This window comes from Rhinoraja longicauda, chromosome 8 (genome assembly GCF_053455715.1).
Source record: "Rhinoraja longicauda isolate Sanriku21f chromosome 8, sRhiLon1.1, whole genome shotgun sequence".
Lineage (NCBI taxonomy): Eukaryota > Metazoa > Chordata > Chondrichthyes > Rajiformes > Arhynchobatidae > Rhinoraja > Rhinoraja longicauda.
The window spans coordinates 1,988,458-2,004,163 of record NC_135960.1 but is presented as its reverse complement, the minus strand read 5'-3'; the positions used below and the strand labels follow the sequence as shown (position 1 = coordinate 2,004,163).

The following is a 15,706-nucleotide window of genomic DNA, read 5'->3' as shown; positions in this document are numbered from 1 at the left end:
GTTTCCGGCTGTATATATATGATATGATATGATATGAGGGCGTGCAGCGTAGGTTTATTAGGAACATGTTTCCTGCCTCTAACGTGTCCAACCCCTTAATAATCTTACACGTTTCGATAAGATCTCCTTCCTAAAGGAACGACCTTTAATTCTGAGGCTGTGCAGCGTAGGTTTACTAGGTTAATTCCCGGAATGGCGGGACTGTCATATGTTGAAAGACTGGAGCGACTAGGCTTGTATACACTGGAATTTAGAAGGATGAGAGGAGATCTTATCGAAACGTATAAGATTATTAAGGGGTTGGACACGTTAGAGGCAGGAAACATGTTCCCAATGTTGGGGGAGTCCAGAACAAGGGGCCACAGTTTAAGAATAAGGGGTAGGCCATTTAGAACTGAGATGAGGAAAATCTTTTTCAGTCAGAGAGTTGTAAATCTGTGGAATTCTCTGCCTCAGAAGGCAGTGGAGGCCAATTGGCAGTGGAGGCCAATTCTCTGAATGCATTCAAGAGAGAGCTAGATAGAGCTCTTAAGGATAGCGGAGTCAGGGTGTATGGGGAGAATCTCCAGGTCCCTCAGGTCGGCCGACTTGGGGCTTAAGCTCAGGGGTGACCGCGCTTTTGAGGTTGCAGCTCCTAGACTGTGGAACAGCATCCCTCTCCCCATCAGAACTGCCCCCTCCATCCACTCCTTTAAGTCCAGGCTCAAAACCTATTTCTACTCCCGAGCGTTTGAGGCCCTCTGAGGGGGCGCTGTGAACTGTTTATGTATGTGCTGTTATGTTTGTGCCATTGTATATTCGTTCTTAGTACCTGCACTGATGTACAGCACTTTGGTCAACGTGGGTTGTTTTTAAATGTGCTGTACAAATAAAATTGACTTGACATGACCTGCCCCTCGTGACCTTGTACACCTCAATGTTCATCCCTTAATTCAATTTTCTAATGAGAAACGCAAGACATGGACATTTTGACAAGAAACAGACTACCTGGCCAGTGAAAGTGGCTTTGCCAGTTAGTAGGGTTTGTGTCTATAACAACTAACTAGGTTCAATAGACAATAGACAATAGGTGCAGGAGGAGGCCATTCGGCCCTTCGAGCCAGCACTGCCATTCAATGTGATCATGGCTGATCATTCTCAATCAGTACCCCGTTCCTGCCTTCTCCCCATACCCCCTGACTCCGCTATTCTTAAGAGCTCTATCTAGCTCTCTCTTGAATGCATTCAGAGAATTGGCCTCCACTGCCTTCTGAGGCAGAGAATTCCACAGATTCACAACTCTCTGACTGAAAAAGTTTTTCCTCATCTCCGTTCTAAATGGCCTACCCCTTATTCTTAAACTGTGGCCCCTGGTTCTGGACTCCCCCAACATTGGGAACATGTTTCCTGCCTCTAACGTGTCCAACCCCTTAATAATCTTATACGTTTCGATAAGATCCCCTCTCATCCTTCTAAATTCCAGTGTATACAAGCCTAGTCGCTCCAGTCTTTCAACATGTGACAGTCCCGCCATTCCGGGAATTAACCTAGTAAACCTACCCTGCACGCCCTCAATAGCAAGAATATCCTTCCTCAAATTTGGAGACCAAAACTGCACACAGTACTCCAGGTGCGGTCTCACTAGGGCCCTGTACAACTGCAGAAGGACCTCTTTGCTCCTATACTCAACTCCTCTTGTTATGAAGGCCAACATTCCATTGGCTTTCTTCACTGCCTGCTGTACCTGCATGCTTCCTTTCAGTGACTGATGCACTAGGACACCCAGATCACGTTGTACGTCCCCTGTTCCTAACTTGACACCATTCAGATAATACTCTGCCTTCCTATTCTTACCACCAAAGTGGATAACGTCACACTTATCCACATTAAACTGCATCTGCCATGTATCCGCCCACTCACACAACCTGTCCAAGTCACCCTGCAACCTCATAGCATCTTCCTCACAGTTCACACTGCCACCCAGCTTTGTATCATCTGCAAATTTGCTAAGTCATAGGTCATAGGAGCAGAATTAGGCCGTTCGGGTCCACTCCGCCATTCAATCATGGCTGATCTATCTCTCCCTCACAACCCCATTCTCCTGCCTTCTCCCCATAACACCCGTGCTAATCAAGAATCTCTGCTTTAAAAACACCCACTGACTTGTGGCCTCCACTGCCGTCTGTGGCAATGAATTCCACAGATTCACCGCCCTCCGACTAAAGAAATTCCTCCATCTTTCTAAAGGTGCGTCCTTTAAATCTGAGGCTGTGCCCTCTGGTCCTAGACTCGCCCACTAGTGAAAACATCCTCTCCCTGTCCACTCTATCCAGGCCGCTCACTATTCTGTAAGTTTCAATGAAGACCCCCCTCCATCTTTCTAAACTCAAGTCCTTAGGTATTTTTAAGGCAGAGATAGACAGATTCTTGAATAGTGCGGTTGTCAGGGGTTATGGGGAGAAGGCAGGAGAATGGGGTTGAGAGCAGGGTCACCAACTGTCCCGTATTAGCCGGGACATCCCGTATTTTGGGCTAAATTGGTTTGTCCCGTACGGGACCGTCCTTGTCCCGTATTAGGCCTGGGGGGCACTGTAGGCCCGGACAGTGTAGGCCCGGACGATGTAGGCCCGCACACTGTAGGCCCGGACAGTGTAGGCCCGGATGCTGTAGGCCCGGACGCTGTAGGCCCGGACGCTGTAGGCCCGGACGCTGTAGGCCCGGACAGTGCATTCGGATTCGGAGAATTGGCCTCCACTGCCTTCTGAGGCAGAGAATTCCACAGATTCACAACTCTCTGGGTGAAAAGGTTTTTCCTCATCTCCGTTCTGAATGGCCTACCCCTTATTCTTAAACTGTGGACTCCCCCAACATCGGGAACATGTTTCCTGCCTCTAGCGTGTCCAATCCCTTAATAATCTTATACGTTTCGATAAGATCTCCTCTCATCCTTCTAAATTCCAGTGTATACAAACAAGTCCAGTCGCTCCATTCTTTCAACATATGACAGTCCCGCCATCCCGGGAATTAACCTGGTGAACTTAAGCTGCATGTCCTCAATAGCAAGAATAGACAATAGGTGCAGGAGGAGGCCATTCAGCCCTTCGAGCCAGCACCGCCATTCAATGTGCTCATGGCTGATCATTCTCAATCAGTACCCCATTCCTGCCTTCTCCCCATACCCCCTGACTCCGCTATCATTAAGAGCTCTATCTAGCTCTCTCTTGAATGCATTCAGAGAATTGGCCTCCACTGCCTTCTGAGGCAGAGAATTCCACAGATTCACAACTCTCTGACTGAAAAATAGCAAGAATATCCTTCCTCAAATTTGGAGACCAAAATTGCACACGGTACTCCAGGTGCGGTCTCACCAGGGGCCTGTACAACTGCAGAAGGACCTCTTTGCTCCTTCACTCGGGTCTTCCAAATGGGAAACGGCCTTCAAGAGTTGGCCCGCTGGAAGCCTCGCTACACATGGAGTTGGGAGTGATATTGTTCAGGCATGGACAAGTTTGGGCCAAGGATTACCTCAGCCGTTCAGCCTCAGCGATGGAATGGAATGTTTTCCTTGATTTATAGAAGGGAGGAGCTAAGTCCTTAAAGAGTTGGGTCTGCCGCGGACTTGGTTCAGTCTTGTCGACACACCGTTGCAACATTTTAAAACCCAGTTGTTTTTTTTTCTCTCTCTTGGGCTTTAAGGAGCTTCGAAGATTCCTGAACGAGGGATATTTGTGTTCGCGTTTTCGAAGGTAGGTTGGACGATTCTCAGGCGGGGGCGCGTTAGTACCATCTTAATTAGTGCGGGTATCAGGGGTTGTGGGGCGAAGGCAGGATAATGGGGTCGATGGGGAGAGACTTTCTCCCTTATATATTTCATCTTATATGTTTTGGGGGTATGGGGAGAAGGCAGGAACTGGGTACTGATTGAGAATGATCACAGTGAATGGTGGTGCTGGCTTGATGGGCCGAATGGCCTCCTCCTGCACCTATTGTCTATTGTCTATCTTATTGAAACGTATAAGATTAGTAGCGGATTGGAAACGCTCGAGGCAGGAAACATGTTCCCGATGTTGGGGGGAGTCCAGAACCAGGGGCCACAGTTTAAGAATAAGGGGTAAGGCCATTTAGAACTAAGATGAGGAAAGCCTTTTTCAGTCAGAGAGTTGTGAATCTGTGGAATTCTCTGCCTCAGAAGGCAGTGGAAGCCAATTCTCTGAATGCATTCAAGAGAGAGCTAGATAGAGCTCTTAAGGATAGCGGAGTCAGGGGGTATGGGGAGAAGGCAGGAACGGGGTACTGATTGTGGATGATCAGCCATGATCACATTGAATGGCGGTGCTGGCTCAAAGGGCCGAATGGCCTCCTCCTGCACCTATTGTCTATTGACCCCACCCTTCGGCCGACCGAGTCAGCACCGACCAGCGGTCACCCCGTACACTCGCACTATCCTATCCACCAAGGACAATTTACAATCTTACCTAAGCCAATTAACCTACAAACCTGCACGTCTTTGGAGTGTGGGAAGCCTCTAAACTAAACTCCACTCCCATCGAGTGTTGAGATGTTTGTTGACAGTGATGGTTGAGGAAAATTCCACTGTAGAAACTTAGGAAACAGGTGTAGGAAGAGGCCATTCGGCCCCTCGAGCCAGCACCGCCATTCATTGCCATCATGTCTGATCGTCCACAATCAGTAACCCGTGCCTGCCTTCTCCCCATATCCCTTGATTCCACTAGCCCCTAAGAGCTCTATCTAACTCTCTCTTAAATCCATCCAGTGAATTGGCCTCCACTGCCCTCTGTGGCAGAAAATTCCACAAATTCACAACTCTCTGGGTGAAAAAGTTTTCTTCTCACCTCAGTTTTAAACGGCCTCCCCTTTATTCTGAGACTGTGTGGCCCCTGGTTCTGGACCAACTCCCCCAACATCTATCTAGTCCAGGGCACTGCTCATGAAGATATCTTTCGCAACTCAAGACTGTTTCATTCCCCAGATTGCCCAGAATGGTCCCACCGGGGGTTAAATTAACAGAGTTCTTCGGGGAGTTAGAGAAGGCGAGTTTTCTTGGAGAGAGGAGTAAAAATAGACAGCTTCAAGACGTAAGACGGTCGTTGGTGAATCCCATTGAGGGTTTCAGGAGAAGGTGAATCTCTGGAGATGGGAAGGATGTATAACTCTCCCCCTGTGGAGAGCTAACTGGGAGAAGTAAGGATGGGGTCAATAGACAATAGGTGCAGGAGGAGGCCATTCGGCCCTTCAAGCCAGCACCGCCATTCAATGTGATCGTGGCTGATAGACATTAGACAATAGGTGCAGGAGTGGGCCATTCGGCCCTTCGAGCCAGCACCGCCATTCAATGTGATCATGGCTGATCATTATCAATCAGTACCCCGTTACTGCCTTCTCCCCATACCCCCTGACACCGCTATCCTTAAGAGCTCTATCTAGCTCTCTCTTGAATGCATTCAGAGAATTGGCCTCCACTGCCCTCTGAGGCAGAGAATTCCACAGATTCACAACTCACTGACTGAAAAAGTTTTTCCTCATCTCAGTTCTAAATGGCCTACCCCTTATTCTTAAACTGTGGCCCCTGGTTCTGGACTAGTGTAGCTGGGACATGTTGGCCGGTGTGGGCAAGTTGTGTTTCTCCCTGTAGCTCACACCCTCTAGTCTCGGCAACATCCTCGTAAATCTTTTCTGTATCCTTTTCAGCTTGACAATATCTTTCCTATAACACGGTGCCCAGAACTGAACACAATACACTAAATGCGGTCTCACCAACATCTTTTATAACTGCAACATGACCTCTCAAATTCTATACGCATTACAAGCCTTTTGGCCACCTTATCTACCTGCGACTCCACCTTCAAGGAACTATGCACCTGCGCTCCTAGATCCCTCTGCTCTACAACACTCCCCAGAGGCCTACCATTCACTGTGCAGATCCTGCCCTTGTTCGACGTTCCAAAATGCTACACCTCACACTTCTCTGTATTAAATTCCATAACCATTCTTCCGCCCACCTGGCCAATCGATCCAGATCCTGCTGCAATCGTTCACAACCATCTTTACTATCTGCAAAACCACTCACTTTTGTATCGTCAGCAAACTTGCTAATCTTGCCCTGTGTGTTCTCATCCAAATCGTTGATGTGGATGACAAACAGTAACGGGCCCAGCACTGAACCCTGAGGCCACTAGTCACAGGCCTCCAGTCCGAGAAGCAACCTCCCACCATCATCCTCTGCTTCCTTCCATGGAGCCAATTCCCAGAATGGCGGGACTGTCATATGTTGAAAGACTGGAGCGACTAGGCTTGTATACACTGGAATTTAGAAGGATGAGAGGGGATCTTATTGAAACGTATAAGATTATTAAGGGATTGGACACGTTAGAGGCAGGAAACATGTTCCCGATGTTGGGGGAGTCCAGAACCAGGGGCCACAGTTTAAGAAGCCTTCCGGGAATTAACCTAGTGAATCTACGCTGCACGCCCTCAATAGCAAGAATGTCCTTCCTCAAATTTGAAGACCAAAACTGCACACAGTACTCCAGGTGCGGTCTCACTAAGGCCCTGTACCACTGCAGAAGGACCTCTTTGCTCCTATACTCAACTCCTCTTGTTATGAAGGCCAACATTCCATTGGCTTTCTTCACTGCCTGCTGTACCTGGAACGGAGATGAGGAAAAACCTTTTCAGTCAGAGAGTTGTGAATCTGTGGAATTCTCTGCCTCAGAAGGCAGCGGAGGCCAATTCTCTGAATGCATCCAAGAGAGAGCTAGATAGAGCTCTTAAGGATAGCGGAGTCAGGGGGTATGGGGAGAAGGCAGGAACGGGGTACTGATTGTGGATGATCAGCCATGATCACATTGAATGGCGGTGTTGGCTCGAAGGGTCGAATGGCCTCCTCCTGCACCTATTGTCTATTGTCCATTGTCCATTGCCCATTGTCCATTGTCCATTGTCCATTGTCCATTGCCCATTGTCTATTGTCCATTGTCTATTGTCCATTGCCCATTGTCTATTGTCCATTGTCCATTGCCCATTGCCCATTGTCCATTGCCCATTGTCTATTGTCCATTGTCCATTGTCCATTGTCCATTGTCCATTGTCTATTGTCTATGCATCTCCCCGATCTCTTCCTCTCATGGTTTTGGTGTTTAAGGGGATGTAAGATATGGGCGCCAATTGCTTGACCAGCGTTGTGTTGGTTGTCCACAGAGTGTCGCTCGCTGACGCCCCCGTGTGGCCAGGATGAGTTGGAGCTTCCTGACCCGCTTCTTGGAGGAGATCAACAACCACTCCACCTTCGTGGGCAAGGTTTGGCTGACGGTGCTGGTGATTTTCCGCATCGTGCTGACGGCCGTGGGAGGCGAAGCCATCTACCACGATGAGCAGAGCAAGTTCGTCTGCAACACGCTGCAGCCGGGCTGCGAGAACGTCTGCTACGATTCCTTCGCCCCCCTTTCCCACGTCCGCTTCTGGGTCTTCCAGATCGTCCTGATCTCCGTGCCGTCCGTGCTGTACCTGGGCTTCGCCATGCACCGCATCGCCCGCGCGGAGGGCGGCAACGACAACGCCAAGCCCAAGAAGAGGATGCCCATCGTCCACCGCGGCGTGGCGCGCGACTACGAGGAGGCTGAGGGGGACAATGAGGAGGACCCCATGGTGTGCGAGGAGATCGAGCCCGAGCCCTCGGCCAAGCCCGAGGAGAAGGCCGTGACCGGCAAGCACGACGGGCGGCGCCGCATCAAGGAGGACGGGCTGATGAAGGTGTACGTCCTGCACCTGCTGATGAGGACCCTGTTCGAGGTGGGCTTCCTGGTTGGCCAGTACTTCCTGTACGGCGTGCGGGTCCTGCCGGGCTTCGTGTGCAACCAGTCGCCCTGCCCCTACACCGTCGACTGCTTCGTGTCGCGCCCCACCGAGAAGACCATCTTCCTGCTGATAATGTACGTGGTGAGCGGCCTCTGCCTCTTCCTCAACGTCTGCGAGCTGCTCCACCTCGGGTACGGCGGCATCCGGGACGGGCTGCGCGGACGCCGGCTGGCCGTGCGCCCACCGAAGTGCGGCTCCTACGCCCCCCCTGGCTACCACTCCGTCCTCCGCAAGGACCACGGCAAGCTGGGCAGCAGCAACGGCGCCTACCGCGACACGGTGGGCGGCACGGTGCCCGGCAACTACGAGATGTCCGACATGCTTCACCGGCACCTGAAGACGGCGCAGGAGCAGCTCAACATGGCGTACCGGGTGTGTGGGGACGCGGCCAGCCACGGCAGGAGCAGCAGCCCCGAGTCTAACGGGACCGCCGCAGAGCAAAACCGCCTCAACTTCGCTCAGGAGAAGGATGGCGCGTGCTCCGAGAAAGCAGGTAAATGCCCCCCCCCCACAGGGCGCGGACCGAGGGGTGGAGATGGAGCGCACTTCTCTTCAGTCAGAGCTAGGGGGCGCAATGGTTCAATAGACAATAGACATTAGGTGCAGGAGGAGGCCATTCGGCCCTTCGAGCCTGCACCGCCATTCAATGTGATTACAGCTGATCATCCACAATCCCGTTCCTGCCTTCTCCCCATACCCCCTGACTCTGCTATCCTTAAGAGCTCTATCTAGCTCTCTCTTGAATGCAGCTATGTGATCATGGCTGATCATTCTCAATCAGTAACCCCGTTCCTGCCTTCTCCCCGTACCCCCTGACTCCGCTATCCTTAAGAGCTCTATCTAGCTCTCTCTTGGATGCATTCAGAGAATTGGCCTCCACTGCCTTCTGAGGCAGAGAATTCCACAGATTCACAACTCTCTGACTGAAAAGGTTTTTCCTCATCTCCGTTCCAGGTACAGCAGGCAGTGAAGAAAGCCAATGGTTTCATGGAAGCCTTTTTAAAGGAGACGGGACCAATCGCACCTGGAGTACTGTGTGCAGTTTTGGTCTCCATATTTGAGGAAGGATATTCTTGCTATTGAGGGCGTGCAGCGTAGGTTTACTAGGTTAATTCCCGGAATGGTGGGACTGTCGTATGTTGAAAGACTGGAGCGACTAGGCTTGTATACACTGGAATTTAGAAGGATGAGAGGGGATCTTATCGAAACGTATAAGGTTATTAAGGGGTTGGATACGTTAGAGGCAGGAAACATGTTCCCGATGTTGAGGGAGTCCAGAACAAGGGGCCACAGTTTAAGAATAAGGGGTAGGCCATTTAGAACGGAGATGAGGAAAAACTTTTTCAGGCAGAGATTTGTGAATCTGTGGAATTCTCTGCCTCAGAAGGCAGTGGAGGCCAATTATCTGGATGCATTCAAGAGAGAGCTGGATAGAGCTCTTAAGGATAGCGGAGTCAGGGGGTATGGGGAGAAGGCAGGAACGCGGTACTGATTGTGGATGATCAGCCATGATCACATTGAATGGCGGTGCTGGCTCCAGGGTGCCTGGAACGCAAAGTGTAGTTTAGTTTATTTAGTTTTGTTTTGTTTATAATTGTCACGTGTACCGAGGTACAGTGAAAAGGACAGTGGGCTAAAGAGAATAGACCAGGTAAGTCTCTTGCCCACAGTAGGGGAATCGAGAACCGGAGGACATAGGTTTACATAGAAAATAGGTGCAGGAGGAGGCCATTCGGCCCTTTGAGCCAGCACCGCCATTCATTGTGATCATGGCTGATCATCCACAATCAGTAACCCGTGCCTGCCTTCTCCCCATATCCCTTGATTCCGCTAGCCCCTAGAGCTCTATCTAACTCTCTCTTAAATCCATCCAGTGATTTGGCCTCCACTGCCTTCTGTGGCAGAGAATTCCACAAATTCACAACTCTCTGGGTGTAATGGTTTCTTCTCACCTCAGTTTTAAATGGCCTCCCCTTTATTCTTAGACTGTGTGGCCCCTGGTTCTGGACTCCCCCAACATTGGGAACGTTTTTCCTGCATCTAGCTTTTCCAATCCTTTTATAATTTTATACGTCTCTATAAGATCCCCTCTCATCCTTCTAAACTCCAGTGAACACAAGCCCAATTTTTCCTCGTATGACAGTCCTGCCATCCTGGGGATTAAGTGAGGGGGGTGGGGGTGGGGGGGAAGGTTTAGGTGAGGGAGGGGGGGAATGTTCCTGAGGAATCGGAGGGGGTAAATTTTTTACACAGAGGGTGGCGGGTGTATGCAACGAGCTGTCGGAGGAGGTAGTTGAGGCAGGGACTGTCATAACGTTTAAGAAACATTTGGACAGGTACATGGATAGGACCGGTTTGGAGGGATATGGGCCAAACGCAGGCAGGTGGGGACTAGTGGTTGTTGGTTGGCCTGTGTCCACGCTGTGAATCTCTAAGGTTGTAAAAGCTTTTTTCAAACTGGAGTCTCTGGCGCTGTGAGGCAGCAACTCAACCCCTCGTTTGAGCCACTTTCCCTCGTTTGGCAGCCCATTCCATACGCCCATCAGAAAACCTACAGAACCAACAGAGTAATGAAAGGCATTCCCGGAATGGCGGGACTGTCGTATGTTGAAAGACTGGAGCGACTAGGCTTGTATACACTGGAATTTAGAAGGATAAGAGGAGATCTTATCGAAACGTATAAGATTATTAAGGGGTTGGACACGTTAGAGGCAGGAAACATGTTCCCAATGTTGGGGGAGTCCAGAACCAGGGGCCACAGTTTAAGAATAAGGGGTAGGCCATTTAGAACTGAGATGAGGAAATACTTTTCCAGTCAGAGAGTTGTAAATCTGTGGAATTCTCTGCCTCACAAGGCAGTGGAGGCCAATTCTCTGGATGCATTCAAGAGAGAGCTAGATAGAGCTCTTAAGGATAGCGGAGTCAGGGGGTATGGGGAGAAGGCAGGAACGGGGTACTGATTGAGAATGATCAGCCATGATCACATTGAATGGCGGTGCTGGCTCGAAGGGCCGAATGGCCTCCTCCTGCACCTATTGTCTATTGTCATAGCTAGAGTGGATGTGGAGAGGATGTTTCCACTAGTGGGAGAGTCTAGGACCAGAGGGCACAGCCTCAGAATTATAGGGCGCTCTTTTAGGAAGGAGATGAGGAGGAATTTCTTCAGTCAGAGGGTGGTGAAACTGTGGAATTGCCACAGACGGCTGTGGAGGCCACAAGTCAGTGGGTATTTTTAAGGCAGAGATAGATAGATTCTTGATTAGTGATTAGATAGATTCTTGATTAGTGCGGGTGTCAGGGGTTATGGGGAGAAGGCAGGAGAATGGGGTTAGGAGGGAGAGATAGATCAGCCGTGATTGAATGGCAGAGTAGACTCGATGGGCCTATTTCTACTCCTATAACTCGTGAATCTCAACAGAACCCCAGATTAGAAGGGGAATGGTATTTGTCTGTGTGTTAGAGTTAACTTGACACAGGGCACAGCCTTAGATTTAAAGGGGTGAGGAAGAACATCTTTAGTCAGAGGGTGATTAATCTGTGGAACTCATTGCCACAGAGGGCTGTGGAGGCCAAGTCAGTGGATATCTTTAAGGCAGAGATAGACAAGTTCTTGATTGGAACGGGTGTCGGGGGTTATGGGGAGAAGGCAGGAGAATGGGGTTAGGAGGGAGAGATAGATTAACCGTGATCGAATGACGGAGTAGACTCGATGGGCCGAATGGCCTAATTCTACTCCTATAACTTATGAACTTGCGAACTTTCTGTGTGAAAAAGTTGCCCCTCCTGTTAAATCTTTCCCCTCTCACCTTAAACCTATGTCCTCTGGACCTCGATTCCCCTACTCTGGGCAAGAGTCTCTGTGCATCTAACCGATCTATTCCTCTGATGATCTTAAACACCTTGCTAAGATCTCCCCTCATCCTCCTGCGCTCCAAGGAGTCAAGAGAATTTTATTGTCATATGTTCCAAAATAGAACAATTAAATCCTTACTTGCTGTGGTACAACAGAATATGTAATCGTTGTATAGAAACATAGAAACATAGAAAATAGGTGCAGGAGGAGGCCATTTGGCCCTTCGAGCCAGCACCGCCATTCACTGTGATCATGGCTGATCATCCACAATCAGTACCCCGTTCCTGCCTTCTCCCCGTACCCCCTGACTCCGCTATCTTTAAGAGCTCTATCTAACTCTCTCTTGAAAGCATCCAGAGAATTGGCCTCCACTGCCTTCTGAGGCAGAGAACTCCACAGATTCACAACTCTCTGGGTGAAAAAGTTTCTTCTCATCTCAGTTTTAAATGGCCGACCCCTTTATTTTTAGACTGTGGCCCCTGGTTCTGGACTTCCCCCAACATCGGGAACATGTTTCCTGCCTCTAACGTGTCCAACCCCTTCATGTTTCAATAAGATCCCCTCCCATCCTTCTAAATTCCAGTGTATACGTAATCGTAGTAGACTGTAAACACCATAAATAAACATGTTCAGAAAAATATTCTGCACAGACAGAAAAACAACCAATAATGGTGCAAAGATAAAAAAAAACGATGCTTTAGTCAAAACAACATCTATAGTCAGAGGGCGGTGAATCTGTGGAATTCTTTTCCACAGATGGCAGTGGAGGCCAAGTCAGTGGGTATTTTTAAGGTAGAAAGAGATAGATAGATTCTTGGACTGTTGGATTCTTGGAACGAACGGACTGTTCCAGCTGCTACGGTCAGGCAAACGCCTCCGCTGTCACGCTGTGAAAATGGAGAGGATGAGACTGAGTTTCTTCCCACAGGCCATCAGGACTGTTAACTCTCATATCACCAGGGGCTCATTTAATTTACTGTATTAATTTTTTTTTGTGTTAACATTTTTTTTTCCATTCTGTTTTGTAGTTTAGCACAATCCGCAGGCGTGGCCACTTTCATTTCACTGCACGTCTTGTATGTGTGTGTGACAAATAAACGTGACTTGACTTGATTGGAAACATAGAAACATAGAAAATAGGTGCAGGAGGAGGCCGTTCGGCCCTTCGAGCCAGCACCGCCATTCATTGTGATCATGGCTGATCGTCCACAATCAGTAACCCGTGCCTGCCTTCTCCCCAAATCCCTTGATTCCACTAGCCCCTAGAGCTCTATCTAACTCATGGCTGATCATAGAAACGTATAAAATCATAAAAGGACTGGACAAGCTAGATGCAGAAAAAATGTTCCCAATGTTGGGGGAGTCCAGAACCAGGGGCCACACAGTCTAAGAATAAAGGGGAGGCCATTTAAAACTGAGGTGAGAAAAAAACGTTTTCACCCAGAGAGTTGTGAATTTGTGGAATTCTCTGCCACAGAGGGCAGTGGAGGCCGATTCACTGGATGGATTTAAGAGAGAGTTAGATAGAGTTCTAGGGGCTAGTGGAATCAAGGGATATGGGGAGAAGGCAGGCACGGGTTACTGATTGTGGATGATCAGCCGTGATCACAACGAATCACAATCATCCACAATCAATAACCCGTGCCTGCCTTCTCCATAGTTAGAAACATAGAAGATAGAAACATGTTAGTGCGGGTGTCAGGGGTTATGGGGAGAAGGCAGGAGAATGGGGTTGGGAGGGAGAGATAGATCAGCCAAGATCAAATGGCGGAGTAGACACGATGGGCCGAATGGCCTAATTCTGCTCGCTCCTATTACTTATGAACTTGTGAATGCCCTCAAGTCTATGTAGGAATCAAGTCCTAGCCTGCCCAACCTCTCCCTGTAGCTCAGGCCCTCGAGTCCTGGCAACATCTGTACATTCATCTTCTTGTGTAACTGGAATAAATGGGAAATTAAAAAATCTTACCTTGGGCAAATTTTTTTTCAAACTTACTTTCACATGAAACCCAACGTTGGGAATGAGTGGCACCCAGGTGGCAACTAGTGTAGACAATCGACAATAGGTGCAGGAGGAGGCCATTCGGCCCCTCGAGCCAGCACCGCCATTCAATGTGATCATGGCTGATCATTCTCAATCAGTACCCCGTTCCTGCCTTCTCCCCATACCCCCTGACTCCGCTATCCTTAAGAGATCTATCTAGCTCTCTCTTGAACGCATTCAGAGAATTGGCCTCCACTGCCTTCTGAGGCAGAGAATTCCACAGATTTACAACTCTCTGACTGAAAAAGTTTTTCCTCATCTCCGTTCTAAATGGCCTACCCCTTATTCTTAAACTGTGGCCTCTGGTTCTGGACTCCCCCAACATTGGGAACATGTTTCCTGCCTCTAACATGTCCAACCCCTTAATAATCTTAGATGTTTCGATAAGATCCCCTCTCATCCGTCTAAATTCCAGTGTATACAAGCCTAGTCGCTCCAGTCTTTCAACATATGACAGTCCCGCCATTCCGGGAATTAACCTGGTAAACCTACGCTGCACGCCCTCAATAGCAAGATTGTCCTTCCTCAAATTTGGAGACCAAAACTGCACACAGTACTCCAGGTGCGGTCTCACTAGGGCCCTGTTTAGTTTAGTTTAGTTTATCATCGTCGTGTGTACTGAGGTACAGTGAGAAGGGCATTGGGCTAAAGAGAATAGAACAGGTAAGTCTCTTGCCCACAGTAGGGGAATCCTGAACCGGAGGACATAAGTTTACATTGAAACATAGATAATAGGTGCAGGAGGAGGCCATTTGGCCCTTCGAGCCCGCACCGCCATTCATTGTGATCACGGCTGATCATCCACAATCAGTAACCCGTACCTGCCTTCTCCCCACATCCCCTGATTCCACTAGCCCCTAGAGCTCTATCTAACTCTCTTTTAAATCCATCAGCCTCCACTGCCCTCTGTGGCAGAGAATTCCCCAAATTCACAAAGTTCCTTCTCACCTCAGTTTTAAATGGCCTCCCCTTTATTCTTAGACTGTGTGGCCCCTAGTTCTGGTCTCGCCCAACATTGGGAACATTTTTCCTGCATCTAGCTTGTCCAGTTCTTTTATAATTTTATACGTTTCTACAAGATCCACTCTGATCCTTCTAAACCCCAGTGAATACAAGCCCAGACTTTCCAGTGTTTCCTCGTACGACAGTCCCGCCATCCCGGGGATTAACCTGGTGAACCCACGCTGCACTGCCTCAATAGCAAGGACGTCCTTCCTCAAATTAGGAGACCAAAACTGCACACAACGCTCCAGGTGCGGTCTCACCAGTACAAGTGCAGAAGGACCTCTGTGAGCATGGGTTTTTTGTGGACCTGCAGCAACGCTGGGCTGATTGTGCGTCTCCTCACTGGTCAGACGTCCAGCCCACCCGACCGTTCCTCACCTCTCTCTCTCTCTCTCTCTCTCTCTCTCTCTCTCTCTACCACCCCCTGCAGGTTTACGAGGGTGATCCGTACGGGACTTCTCCTCGATCTCCCGCTTCGGAGAAGTCCGAACGCCTCGAGCAATAAAAAGGGACCTCAACTGGAAAGAATCGGCACTGAGAACACTTCATCTGTTTTATAGGAACTGCAAGGTGCGGCTGGATATGGTGGGTGGGTGGGTGGGTGGGAGGGTTTTCCGGCCCATCGTACAGCTTGCCCACACTGCGCGCCTTGGTGGCGGTACGCCTGTACCATCAGGTGCTTCTATCTTCCGGAACATTCCACGAGCAATGCCCTCGGGCCGGGCTCTCGGGTAACTTCTCCTGGACCTCTGGTGGAACCTCCAGGTGGAACCTCGGTCTTCCACGTGTCTTCGAGAGCCAGCATGCCCTGGGGTCCTCTACTCTTAAGCCAAGACCTTCAACTCTCCCACCTCCTGCTCTCTGCCAGTCGACCAAATCTCATTATTTTTAATCATATCTAATTTTTTTAATTAAAAAAATCTATGTAAAAGACAAATTATTGTCCAACC

General features: G+C 49.4%; 1 protein-coding gene across 2 annotated transcripts in view; it reads left to right on the top strand.

The window, feature by feature from the left end:
- Window positions 1-15,331, top strand: part of LOC144596171 (gap junction gamma-1 protein-like) — a 39,375-nt gene extending 24,044 nt beyond the window's left edge. The window contains exons 1-3 of one of the 2 annotated variants that reach the window (XM_078404351.1): window positions 3,675-3,725; window positions 7,198-8,347; window positions 15,187-15,331. In XM_078404351.1, coding sequence (XP_078260477.1) covers window positions 7,231-8,347; window positions 15,187-15,200 — 1,131 coding nt within the window. In that variant the 5' untranslated portion in view covers window positions 3,675-3,725; window positions 7,198-7,230 and the 3' untranslated portion in view covers window positions 15,201-15,331. Of the gene's footprint in view, window positions 1-3,674; window positions 3,726-7,197; window positions 8,348-15,186 lie in introns of those variants that run through there. The other variant, XM_078404352.1, reaches the window with a different exon arrangement.
- The last annotated feature ends 375 nt before the right edge of the window (window positions 15,332-15,706 follow it).